Genomic DNA, 13,410 nt, shown 5'->3' with positions numbered 1-13,410 from the left:
AAGTCACTAAATCAAATGTTACTAATATTATTTATTTATTTCCATATCACTATCTAAAAGAATACAGTGTTGTTTTGAAAGGCATTTTTTTAGTACATTCATTGAAAAGTATGTAGCTCACTGAGTAAGCAATCAGCTCCACCATCAGTTAGAGGGGATGTTTCATCCTTTCTTCACCAGTGCTGAGTGGAATGACCTCAGGCAGACTTTCAAGGTCTCAGTTGTCTTATCTATAAAATAGATGACAATAAGAATGGCTATTTGATCATGGTGGATAAGCTTTTTGATGTGCTGCTGAATCCGGTTTGCCAGTATTTTATTGAGAATTTTTGCATCAATGTTCATCAGGGATATTGGTCTAAAATTCTCTTTTTTTGATGTGTCTCTGCCAGGCTTTGGTATCAGGATGATGTTGGCCTCATAAAATGAGTTAGGGAGGATTCCCTCTTTTTCTATTGATTGGAATAGTTTCAGAAGGAATGGTACCAGCTCCTCCTTGTACCTCTGGTAGAATTCAGCTGTGAATCCATCTGGTCCTGGACTTTTTTTGGTGGGTAGGCTGTTAATTGTTGCCTCAATTTCAGAGCCTACTATTGGTCTATTCAGGGATTCAACTTCTTCCTGGTTTAGCCTTGGGAGAGTGTAAGTGTCCAGGAATTTATCCATTTCTTCTAGATTTTCTAGTTGATTTGCGTAGAGGCGTTTATAGTATTCTCTGATGGTAGTTTGTATTTCTGTGGGGTCAGTGGTGATATCCCCTTTATCATTTTTTATTGCATCTATTTGATTCCTCTCTCTTTTCTTCTTTATTAGCCTTGCTAGCGGTCTGTCAATTTTGTTGATCTTTTCAAAAAACCAACTCCTGGATTCATTGATTTTTTGGAGGGTTTTTTGTGTCTCTATCTCCTTCAGTTCGGCTCTGATCTTAGTTATTTCTTGCCTTCTGCTAGCTTTTGAATGTGTTTGCTCTTGCCTCTCTAGTTCTTTTAATTGTGATGTTAGAGTGTCAATTTTAGATCTTTCCTGCTTTCTCTTGTGGGCATTTAGTGCTATAAATTTCCCTCTACACACTGCTTTAAATGTGTCCCAGAGATTCTGGTATGCTGTATCTTTGTTCTCATTGGTTTCAAAGAACATCTTTATTTCCGCTTTCATTTCGTTATGCACCCAGTAGTCATTCAGGAGCAGGTTGTTCAGTTTCCATGTAGTCGAGCGGTTTTGATTGAGATCAAGTGGGCTTCATCCCTGGGATGCAAGGCTGGTTCAACATTCGCAAATCAATAAACGTAATCCAGCATATAAACAGAACCAAAGACAAGAACCACATGATTGTCTCAATAGATGCAGAAAAGGCTTTTGACAAAATTCAACAGCCCTTCATGCTAAAAACGCTCAATAAATTCGGTATTGATGGAACGTACCTCAAAATAATAAGAGCTATTTATGACAAACCCACAGCTAATATCATACTGAATGGGCAAAAACTGGAAAAATTCCCTTTGAAAACTGGCACAAGACAGGGATGCCCTCTCTCACCACTCCTATTCAACATAGTGTTGGAAGTTCTGGCTAGGGCAATCAGGCAAGAGAAAGAAATCAAGGGTATCCAGTTAGGAAAAGAAGAAGTCAAATTGTCCCTGTTTGCAGATGACATGATTGTATATTTAGAAAACCCCATCGTCTCAGCCCAAAATCTCCTTAAGCTGATAAGCAACTTCAGCAAAGTCTCAGGATACAAAATTAATGTGCAAAAATCACAAGCATTCTTATACACCAGTAACAGACAAGCAGAGAGCCAAATCAGGAATGAACTTCCATTCACAATTGCTTCAAAGAGAATAAAATACCTAGGAATCCAGCTTACAAGGGATGTAAAGGACCTCTTCAAGGAGAACTACAAACCACTGCTCACTGAAATCAAAGAGGACACAAACAAATGGAAGAACATACCATGCTCATGGATAGGAAGAATCAATATCGTGAAAATGGCCATACTCCCCAAGGTTATTTATAGATTCAATGCCATCCCCATCAAGCTACCAATGACTTTCTTCACAGAATTGGAAAAAACTGCTTTAAAGTTCATATGGAACCAAAAAAGAGCCCGCATTGCCAAGACAATCCTAAGTCAAAAGGACAAAGCTGGAGGCGTCACGCTACCTGACTTCAAACTATACTACAAGGCTACAGTAACCAAAACAGCATGGTACTGGTACCAAAACAGAGATATAGATCAATGGAACAGAACAGAGTCCTCAGAAATAATACCACACATCTACAGCCATCTGATCTTTGACAAACCTGAGAGAAACAAGAAATGGGGAAAGGATTCCCTATTTAATAAATGGTGCTGGGAAAATTGGCTAGCCATAAGTAGAAAGCTGAAACTGGATCCTTTCCTTACCCCTTATACGAAGATTAATTCAAGATGGATTAGAGACTTAAATGTTAGACCTAATACCATAAAAACCCTAGAAGAAAATCTAGGTAGTACCATTCAGGACATAGGCATGGGTAAGGACTTCATGTCTAAAACACCAAAAGCAACGGCAGCAAAAGCAAAAATTGACAAATGGGATCTAATTAAACTAAAGAGCTTTTGCACAGCAAAAGAAACTACCATCAGAGTGAACAGGCAACCTACAGAATGGGAGAAAATTTTTGCAACCTACTCATCTGACAAAGGGCTAATATCCAGAATCTACAAAGAACTCAAACAAATATACGAGAAAAAAACAAACAACCCCATCAAAAAATGGGGAAAGGATATGAACAGACATTTCTCAAAAGAAGATATTCATACAGCCAACAGACACATGAAAAAATGCTCATCATCACTCGCCATCAGAGAAATGCAAATCAAAACCACAATGAGATACCATCTCACACCAGTTAGAATGGCAATCATTAAGAAGTCAGGAAACAACAGGTGTTGGAGAGGATGTGGAGAAATAGGAACACTTTTACACTGTTGGTGGGACTGTAAACTAGTTCAACCATTATGGAAAACAGTATGGCAATTCCTCAAGGATCTAGAACTAGATGTACCATATGACCCAGCCATCCCACTACTGGGTATATACCCAAAGGATTATAAATTATTCTACTACAAAGACACATGTACACGTATGTTTATTGCGGCACTATTCACAATAGCAAAGACTTGGAATCAACCCAAATGTCCATCTGTGACAGCCTGGATTAAGGAAATGTGGCACATATACACCATGGAATACTATGCAGCCATAAAAATGGATGAGTTTGCGTCCTTTGTAGGGACATGGATGCAGCTGGAAACCATCATTCTTAGCAAACTATCACAAGAACAGAAAACCAAACACCGCATGTTCTCACTCATAGGTGGGAACTGAACAATGAGATCACTTGGACTCGGGAAGGGGAACATCACGCACAGGGGCCTATCATGGGGAGGGGGGAGGGGGGAGGAGGGAGGGCTTGCATTGGGGAGTTATACAAGATATAAATGATGAATTGATGGGTGCTGACGAGTTGATGGGTGCAGCACACCAACATGGCATAAGTATACATATGTAACAAACCTGCACGTTATGCACATGTACCCTAGAACTTAAAGTATAAAAAAAAAAAAAAAAAGTTACATTCATAAATAAAAATGAACACTATTCAGATGAAAAAAAAAAAAAAAAAAAAAAAAAAAAAAAAAAAAAAAAAAAAAGAATGGCTATTTGATAAGGTTGTTGTAAAAATGAAATTTATATTATCTATAAAACCCTTAGCTCACTGCCTGGCAAAGAGAAACTACTCAAATCTCATCTTCTATTATTGTCATTACAAATTCTAAGTCCTTGCTACATTCAATTAGAAAAACCAATGGAAAAGCACCGCACATTAAATCATCTCTATTATATTACATTCTAGTGCATTCTGTAACGTTGGGCCTATTGCAAGTCCTTAGGGAATCAAAACAATAGGTAATGCATCTGTAAGAATTACTGATAATTAGCATGTAAATTGTTACAATATTTTTTTTTTATATAACTGAAAATACTCTTCTCTAATGTTTAAACATTTTATCTGGAAGTTCGTCCTTGTAATTATTGTGCCTTCAGTTTTCTAAAGTATAGATAACTTTATTTTGAATTATCTTATATATAATTTGTGGAGTCTAAATTGATGTATTTTGATGTATTGGAGCAAACTGAACTAACATATTTCATGGGTAGAAATTCAAACTATAAACATTCTCAATTGTTTTGTTCCTAGTGTGTAAGCTACTAGTAGACCAGTCATTCTTAGAAAGCAAATCAATTATGTGACAGAATTTATCTAGTGTTTGCAGAATATAAATCTTAGATATGTAAAGATGGCTAGGAAAGTGTGTTCACAGTAATTTATGAAAGTGAAGGCACTTATTTTTCCTGTTAAATAGTTTTCTTTTTGTGAAGTCCAGAAGTGCTTCAGTTGTTACTGGTAATATTTTAGAGTGTTTCTTCTTAAAAATCATCCTTAATTTTTATTAGCAATAAATGCTGCTCAATGTTTTGAGGCATTTAAAAAAGGCATTAAAATTGTGAAAGATTATATGTTTAAAATGCCCTCCTAAAACCTGATGCTTTTGTTTTCACTTAATGCATTCTATAGTCAAGTAAATTTCTTCTCTTGGATAAGAACTCTCATGGAAATGAAAATACTGTAGTATGGCTAGGGATAGCCAGAGCCTAAAGTAAAGTAAGAGGCATAGTATAATAGGAATAGGCTGGTCTAAAGAAGGAAGCCAATTATAATAAAATGAGAAAAACTCAGTTCTAGTTTGTATTTTCCACAAATACCTAATGGGATAGAAGCACTCTAATTATTCATCTCACAAGAAACTGAAACACAGCTCATTAAAAGAACAAGGCAGGACTAAATTTTTCAACCTACATAACTCATGGAAACAGCTTCCTCTATCTCCTTCTGTCTCTCTGTGATATGGTCCATCCAGCTGCTGAAATAGGCTGCCTTCTGGAAATTAAACCCCACATGGCTCAGACCGTAGCAGTAAATCTGGTACAACAGATGGTTCTGGGTGAATTGTTACACCTCTGCATAAAACCTTGGGATTTCATCAATGAGCTTTACCCTAAGTAATGGAAATCAAGGTGATAAATTAACAACAAAACTTTCATGCTTTTACCAAAAGAGCATATTATTATTTTTTTATTGTATCATTGTAATCAAGTCAAAATTGTGCTATAAGTCAAATGTCAGGCATACAAATATATATGCACTCAGTTATAACCTTTTCTCCAGTCAGACATTAAGCTCTGATTAATTAAGACTATAGTTCCACATCCCAGTTAGATTTTCCAGTGAAGTTTCAGTAATTACATGTTGATAAGCTTTTGTTTTCTAAATTTAAAGTTATTATAATTCACATAAAATAAGTTGTATTGGTTTGTACATTTGACATCATTTGGTATTTTTATTTACTGTTTAATGGGGAGATATAAGAGAACACGGTGAAAAGAATGGAACTAACATTGTATTTTGATGTATTGGAGCAAACTAAACTAATATATTTCATGGGTAGACCTTTTCAGGTCTAATCACTGTCTTATGAAGCATTCACAAATTCATGCTTTCGTAACTACATTCAAAATATGTTGTTTGTTATTTACAAATCGCTGAAAATACAGGGGCTTGAAAAAGACAGATATAGTTCTTATTTTTGTGGATTTTTAATTCTAGCAGAGATTTTTAATTCTAGCAGAGAAGACATGCAATAACAAATATCCAATTAATTATCTAATTACAGTTGTAGTATGAGTTTAAAGAGATCATGATAGGAGAACTTGACCTAGCTGGAGAGGGGTTGAGGAGAGTGGGAAGCTTTCCAAAGTTGTTAAGTGAATGCTTGCATATCTGAATGCATCATCAATCAACCTGTGTCTTGAATAATGGTTAGGAGTTGGCCTGGAGAAAGGTGTGTGTATGGAGGGAGACCTGGAAAGGGAAATAGAGCTTAAAGGAACCTGGTGACAGCAGACTAACAGAGGAGAGAGTGGCTTTCTCCTCATTATAAGTTGAGGCACCTATCAACAAAAAGAGTCAAACTCTGAAAACTATTTGTAGAGATCTATTCTGAGCCAAATGTGAGGGCCATGACCCCATGATACAGCCCCACGAAGTCCTGAGAACATATGCCCAGGGTGGTTGGTTTACAGCTTGATTTTATACATTTTAGGGGGACAGAAGTTACAGGCAGACATCCATCAGTACATATAAGGTATACGTTGGTTTGGCCTAGAAAGGTGGGAAACTCAAAGTGGGAGCTTCTAGGTCATAGGTAGATTAGAAGATTTTCTGATTGACAATTGATTATAAGAATTAAGTTATTATCTGATGACCCAGAATCAATAAAAGGAGTTTCTGGATTAAGATAAGGGGTTGTGGAGATGAAGGTTCTTATTATGCAGATGAAGCCTCCAGGTAGCAGGCTTCAGAACTCTTATCAGACATAAAAAGATGCCAGACTCTTAATTAATTCTCTCGAAGATTAGGGAAAAGACCTGGAAAGCAAAGGGGATTCTGTATAGAATGTAGATTTTCCCCACAAGAGATAGTTCTACAGGAGAGAAATATTTTTCAAAATATGTCAAAGGAATATATTTTGGGGTAAAATACTTCAATTTCTTTCAGGGTATGCTATCTGTCATGTGATTCTATACTAGAGTCAGGTTGGAATTTGGTATCTTATTTCTACAAAGAATCTGTTTTGTCAGTCTTAAGATTTGTATTTTAAGACTTACAATGAGTCTTAAGATTTCTATTTATATTTTAATGTTAATCTGATAGTTTTGTGACTGAATTCCAAAGGGAAGAGGGTATAATGAGGCATGTCAAATCCCTTCCTTCCCATCATGGACTGAAGTAGTTTTTCAGGTTTACTTTGGAATGCCCTTGGCCAAGAGGGGCATCCATCAGTTGACTGGGGGGCTTAAAATTTTATTTTTGATTTACATATCCATGGTCATGCAGGTAAATATAACAGTGATTTGGACTCAGTCTATCCAAACTCCAAGTTTTTTTTTCATACTCCATGCCTTTTCCCTGTTAGACATCAAACCATGCTTAAATGATTGCTTTGATCTTCATCTGCAACTTTTTACTTTTTTTTCAGGTTGTGTGGCTAATGCAGTTTTGTTTTTTTTTTTTTTTTTTTTTTTGGCAGATTCTTTGTCATAAAATAGTTTTGTATTTTAATTTAGATTCATGGTCATTTTTATTACTTATAAAAGTAAGTTGCGCTTCATGTGTTCAGCACTATTCTGTTTTGTTTTTCAGTGTTCCAACATTCCAGAGCCTTCCTGAAGAGATCCTCAGCAAGCTCGCTGATGTCCTTGAAGAGGTAATTGTTTTTAGCCTTTGAACTTTTTGAGATGGGATCCAGCCTGCTTGGCTGGTTTCTTTCACAGCTGTGTGATGAGGAATCACAAACTGCAGAGACCTTTAAAAAATGTTTTAAGCTCTGGGATGAGCTATATATTTGGCTTCATATAGAAAGTAGCTTAGCATGTCTGACATTTATATGCAGGGATGTGCAAATCAACCTAATTATAGAGGGAGACAAACTTTTTGTTGTTGTAAATACCATGTTACTTTGACTTACAAGATTAGGAACTGGCATATTTCTCTTATTTTAACTAGTGTAAAGTAAAATTGTAGTTATCGCCACTTTGAAGCTTCAGATTAGCAAATTTACAACTGGGATTAGTAGTTGGGCACTTATTTTATTACCATGTAAGTATATTTGATACACATAATTTTATGCCTGAAAGTGGAATGTCACTTTTAGTTGTTTTTCTCTGAACCCGTAAAGCTATGGTTTTGAGAAAGAGGAGAAACAATACACATTAGGTTATCCTTTTGTAGACTGGGATTCATAACAGCAGCAGCAGGAGGAAGTTTTTCCATTTAAATTGATGAGCTTTATACGGAATATAGTCTAAAGTTGTTGTCCTAAAGGTATTGGGCATATAAGTTTTGTTTCAGGCTGAAAAGATTAAAAAATTGTGTTTTCCTGTTTGCTGAGGAAATAGAGGTACATTGGTGGTGTATGAAAGTTCAGACTTTTTCTCTAAAGGTTCAAGTCTAAGTCTTTTGGAGTGAATTGACAATAGAGAGATTAGCAGGAGAAAATGTCATACAGGAATAGTGTATGGGAGAGGTCATGGTGACAGAATTGGAAGATGGGGTCAGAAAAAAAGGTGTGTCTAGAGTGCTATAGGTGCAGCCAAGTAATGGATGGCCACTTAGGACATTGCAATTAATTTAATTTTTACTTAGAGTGAGATAAAAGTCATTGGATGGCTCTAAGCAGAGCAATGAAATTATTTGACTTAGGTTTTTAACAAAATTGTTGTGGCTGCTATGTTGAAAAAAAAATAAAGAGGCTGCTACAATAATCCAGGGAGCAATAGTGGTGACTTTATTCACTGTAGGAAAAGGAGATTGAAAAATCCTCAGATTGTGACTATATATATAAAAAAATACACATATGTAAATATAAATATACACATATACAAATATAAATATATACATATATAAATATAAATATATATACATATATAAATATAAATATATATATATATATTTTTTTGAGACAGTGTCTTGCTCTGTCACCCAGGCTGGAGTGCAATGACGCGATCTCAGCTCACTGCAACCTCCGCCTCCTGGGTTCAAGCCATTCTCCTGACTCGGCCTCCTGAGTAGCTGGGATTACAGGTGCCCGCCACCATGCCCAGCTAATTTTTTGTATTTTTAGTAGAGACGGGGTTTCACTATGTTGGCCAGGCTGGTCTCAAACTCCTGACCTCGTGATCTGCCTGCCTCGGCCTCCCAAAGTGCTGGGATTACAGGTGTGAGTCACCGCACCCAGCTGATTGTGACTATATGTTGAAGGTAAAACTGAAAAGCTTTACCATTGCAGTACACTAGTGAAATGAGAGAAAGAGAGGAATCAAGGGGAAACCCTGAGGTTTCTGTTGTAAAAAATTAGAAGGATGGAGTTGTTATGAAGTGACATGAAGAAGACTGGAAGAACAGTACACTGAGGTGGAGAGATAAGAAGCTCAGGGAGAGAGACTAGGGTACAATCAGAAACTTAGAGATCTCTGGTAGGTAGATGGTTTGTTGTAGCATTGTTTGTGTGGAGGGAACTGTTGGCTATCTGAATATCACTCTGTGGGACCAAATGCAGATGAACACAAGGCAGAACCCTGAAGGAGGGAGCAGCCAACAATTATTATAAAACCATGAATAGATCTTAAAAACATCATGCTGAGAGAAAAGCTTAAAACCAAATAAAAGAGATAGTTATTGAAACATCATTTAAATATATTAAAATATATGAGCACAAAAATACATTTTGCTGGGAGTCCTGACAAACAAAATATTGAACATTGGATACATGTGAACAGTGGTCTGTATCAGAAAAGGGAAGGTAGACCTATAGGGATAAAAGATAATGAATGAATGAATGAAGAGGAAGGCATAAAGCCTTGACTGATTCTTCACATTTCTACCTTAAGAGAATGAGGAATGAAGAGAGACCAGGAAAGCCTGTGGAAGTAGGAGGAAAATCAGGAGCATTTTGCATGTTAAAATCCAAGAGAAGATAATAGCTTAGAGAAGAGTCAGCAAAGCTTGGATTTTAATTTAGGTGAAAAGATAAGGAGAGAAATGGGGTCAGCAGATAGGAAAGGGAAAGTCAGGTTGAGAGAAGAACAGAAAACATTATTGAAGCAGGAGACAGAGAGGCTTGCACATATAGCCTCTTGAGTAAGCACAAGAGAATAGGCGCTATAGTGCCTCTAGAAACAGGGAAGGTAGACTATCTGGATACACATGCAGATGGGTGGATTGATGTAGTGACTGGAGCTGTGGAAAGTCTGTTATGATATATTCTATTTTCACAGTGATACAGAAAGCAAGGTGATCAAATGAGACTGGGGATGGGGTAGAGGTACAAATGGTTTGAGGAAGAAAGTAGGAGAAAAATGGAAAAGTGAATGGACTAGGGAAAGTGTATGATTGCTAGGCATCATTAAGGCCCTGCTTGATGTTAGCAATCCCAAATCTAAGTTAAACAGACAACAAGCATTTATTCAAGACTATTGCAATAGGGGAAGGATATTTAAATCCATGGAACAAAAGGTAGGAGAGCTTTTAAGCACTGGGGTAAGCTAGTGGGAAAGTCACATAGGTAACTCCAGTGGGGGTACTCTAGGAGCGAGGCAGTTGTCCATCATCATTAGGCCATCTGTGTTTGCTATTTGTTCCTTATGAAAGTTAGGGTCCCATCCTCCGGAGAGACTGAGAGAAAAGGACCTGTCTCCTTCCTTCTAAGATTACATTTCTAAAGGATGGCTCCAAGGTCCTTGAGAAAGATATTCCTGGGGTGTGAAATCAGCTGGGAGAAGATTTTCATCACAAAGAGGCAGATTAAGAATTTTCAGTTGAAAGTTCTTTAAAAGTTAGTGCTCTAAGTGAAAGGAAATCAGTAGCCTTGAGTCAGGAAGCTGACTGTCTAAAGTTTAGTCAAAAGATTAGTCAGAGGGGAATATTAAGCCCTCTTGGACACTAGAACATTTGATTATGTGTCCGTTTTTTAGCCTCATTCATTTACCTGGATTCATTTTCCAGGTAGGTATAGAACTGGATTTAACCAGGATTTTTATTTTGTCAGAAGAAGATGGGTGGTTGATAGAGAAAATGAGGAGTTGAATGTGCATATGGATAGTGATTGTAATGATTCACCTTGAAATTTAAACAGGGCAAGGAGGAGAGAAACACCAGATGGGCAATGGCCAGTGAGAAGTGGTAGGATCAGTGACTTTTAGTCTCATGAGGTTAAAGAATTTCTGGAATAAAGCTATAAGAAGGAATAAGTTGGAAATATAGTGAAAATGCTTTTGTCTCACAGGCAAAAAAAAAAAAAAAAAAAAAAAAAAAAAAAAAAAACCAGTAATTCTGTGATCCATATAGAGATTCTTAGCTGTTGGCTTTTTGCAGTCAGCTTTGCTATGACTTACTGGTCTCCTTCATCTATGTGAACACAAAGTGAAGCAGAACATTGTCACATTTGACTCCTATGTTCAAGTATAAAAAATTTATGAGAAACAGTACTGGCTATATTTCTCTCTGAATGTGCTGACCTGTAACCTTTGTAAATATAAAACTACTTTTCCAGGTTGGTCTTTTGCCTTTTGCTTTTTTTATTGAATACACTGAAGAACTCTCTGGTGACACTGCGTATTGTTGTTTTTAAATCAAACTAAAGCACAAATTTATCAGCCCCAATCAACCTCCTAAAAACAACAACAACAACAACAAAGATTCCATGAAATTCTTTAATCATCGTCTTTCTTTTCCACAGCTGTAAAAGTATTTGCTATTTTGTGTTACAAAAGCCATAGCTCTATAAATAATTCTGACCAAAGAAATATTTTAGTATTTTATGTCAGATTTTCTAATCAGAAGATGCCTTAATTTGTGTTTGGATTGTGTGAGCCATAGTACAGTCCATACCAATGCTGAATTAAAATGGAAACAGATGATTAAGTACTCATATTTGTTTTCAGGATGTAAAAATGAAGTAAACACACAAAATCCAAAGTAGACATGTAAATACAGTACCCAGTACAAACATAGTGTTTAACTCAAGTTGAATAAACAGGCACAATGAGAAGCTAAATTATGTATCAGACAAAGTGAAGCAAATTTGGAAGAGCAAAAGCAATATCGAAGTCACATAACATTAAGGGGAAATGTGCTTGCATAATAATTGAGCTGTCTTTCTCAAATAGCCACAAGAAGATGAAAGAACCCCAGATTATTCTGAAAGGAAAGCAGTACCATTAAAGCCTTCAACGAAGAAGTTTACAGCTTTGTTTGTTTGACAAATATTTATGGAGCACCTGCCATGTGTCAGGAATTGTTTCAGGTCCTGGAGATTCAGGGCTCTGCTCTCATAGCATGTGTTTCAATGAAGGATACTATGACAAGGAAGGAAGGAAAATAACATCAAGTGAGAAGGCTACTTCTGTAGTTACTAAGGGAAGAACTCTCCGAGGAGGTGATATTTAAACCAAGATCTAAATGAACGTACGGGGAGCCATGTGCATCTGGTGGAAGGGAGAGCAGACACACCATTTTAAAGTAGGAATGAGTTTCCTGTTCTTAAGGAACAGAAGGAATATTTGTGGGTGGTAGCAGTACGTTGAGAGGAGGCTACAGAAAATTAAGCAGGACCAAGTTGCAGAGGGTTCTGCTAGTCATGATAAGGAGTCTGGTTTTTATTCTAAATATAATGGTGAGATTTTTAGGGTTGTAAGTAGTAAAGTGACATAAGCTGAGTTATGTTTTAATAACATCTCTCTGACTATTGTGAGAAGAGTGGATTACCGAGGGAAAGGCCAGTTAGAGGTCTACTGCAAAATAACCCAGGTGAGGGTGGATGGTTTGCATGTGGACTTATTTCTTATTGACTATTCATTCTGAATATTCATTGTAAAACAATACTTGCAGCAGAAGAGAAAACAATTTAAAAGTGATATGGAAAGACAGAGACTGAGAGAAATAAAGTATAGCCAGACAGAGCATTGAATATAATGATATTGAAAGTGATATGGTTAGATAAGTGTGACAAGAAGGCAAGAGTACAACACCTGGGGAATCCTGTTCTGAAAACGAAGAAATAAAAAAAAAAGGGGGGCTTTAGGAGTGATTTCTGCCATTGCCCTCCCCAGCCCCCACCTATCCCCTTCTGAAATTTCTAGCATAAATTTACCACCCACTTGTGAGTTTCTCCCCGTGAGATTACAGTAATGAATCTCTTTATTCTTTTTGTTTGTTCATTGGCATTATTATTATTATTGTTCTAAAAATTCAACTTTTATCGTATTACTATTATTTTTTTGAGATGAAGTCTCACTCTGTTGCCCAGGCTGGAGTGCAGTGGTGTGATCTCAGCTCACTGCCATCTTCATCTCCCTGTTTCAAGCGATTTTTGTGCCTCAGCCTCCCGAGTAGCTGGGATTATGGGTGCGTGCCTCTATACCTGACTAATTTTTGTATTTTTAGTAGAGACAGGGTTTCACCATGCTGGCCAGGCTGATCTTGAACTCCTGACCTCAGGTGACCCACCCGCCTCGGCTTCCCAAAGTGCTGGGATTACAGGTGTGAGCGACTGCGCCCACCCAACTTCTATTTTAGATACAGGGGTACATGAGCAGGTTTGTTACATGAGGATATTGCATGATGCTGAGCTCTAGGGAATGGATCTTGTCACCCAGGTAGTAAGCGTAAGTATCCATTAGGTAGTTTTTCAACCCCCACGCCCTATCCCTGTCTAGTAGCTCACAGTGTCTACTGTTATCATTTTTA

The 13,410-nt window shown here is 37.0% G+C and overlaps 1 protein-coding gene across 2 annotated transcripts in view; it reads left to right on the top strand.

Annotated features, from left to right (window-relative positions):
- The window catches only part of PRKG1 (protein kinase cGMP-dependent 1), a 1,347,543-nt gene that overhangs the window by 955,948 nt on the left and 378,185 nt on the right, over positions 1-13,410 (top strand). For both annotated transcript variants that reach the window (XM_030940495.1, XM_030940494.1), the window contains exon 5: positions 7,309-7,372. In XM_030940495.1, coding sequence (XP_030796355.1) covers positions 7,309-7,372 — 64 coding nt within the window. The remainder of the gene's footprint in view (positions 1-7,308; positions 7,373-13,410) is intronic.

Source organism: Rhinopithecus roxellana, chromosome 11, assembly GCF_007565055.1.
Source record: "Rhinopithecus roxellana isolate Shanxi Qingling chromosome 11, ASM756505v1, whole genome shotgun sequence".
Lineage (NCBI taxonomy): Eukaryota > Metazoa > Chordata > Mammalia > Primates > Cercopithecidae > Rhinopithecus > Rhinopithecus roxellana.
This window is presented reverse-complemented; position numbering and strand designations above follow the sequence as displayed.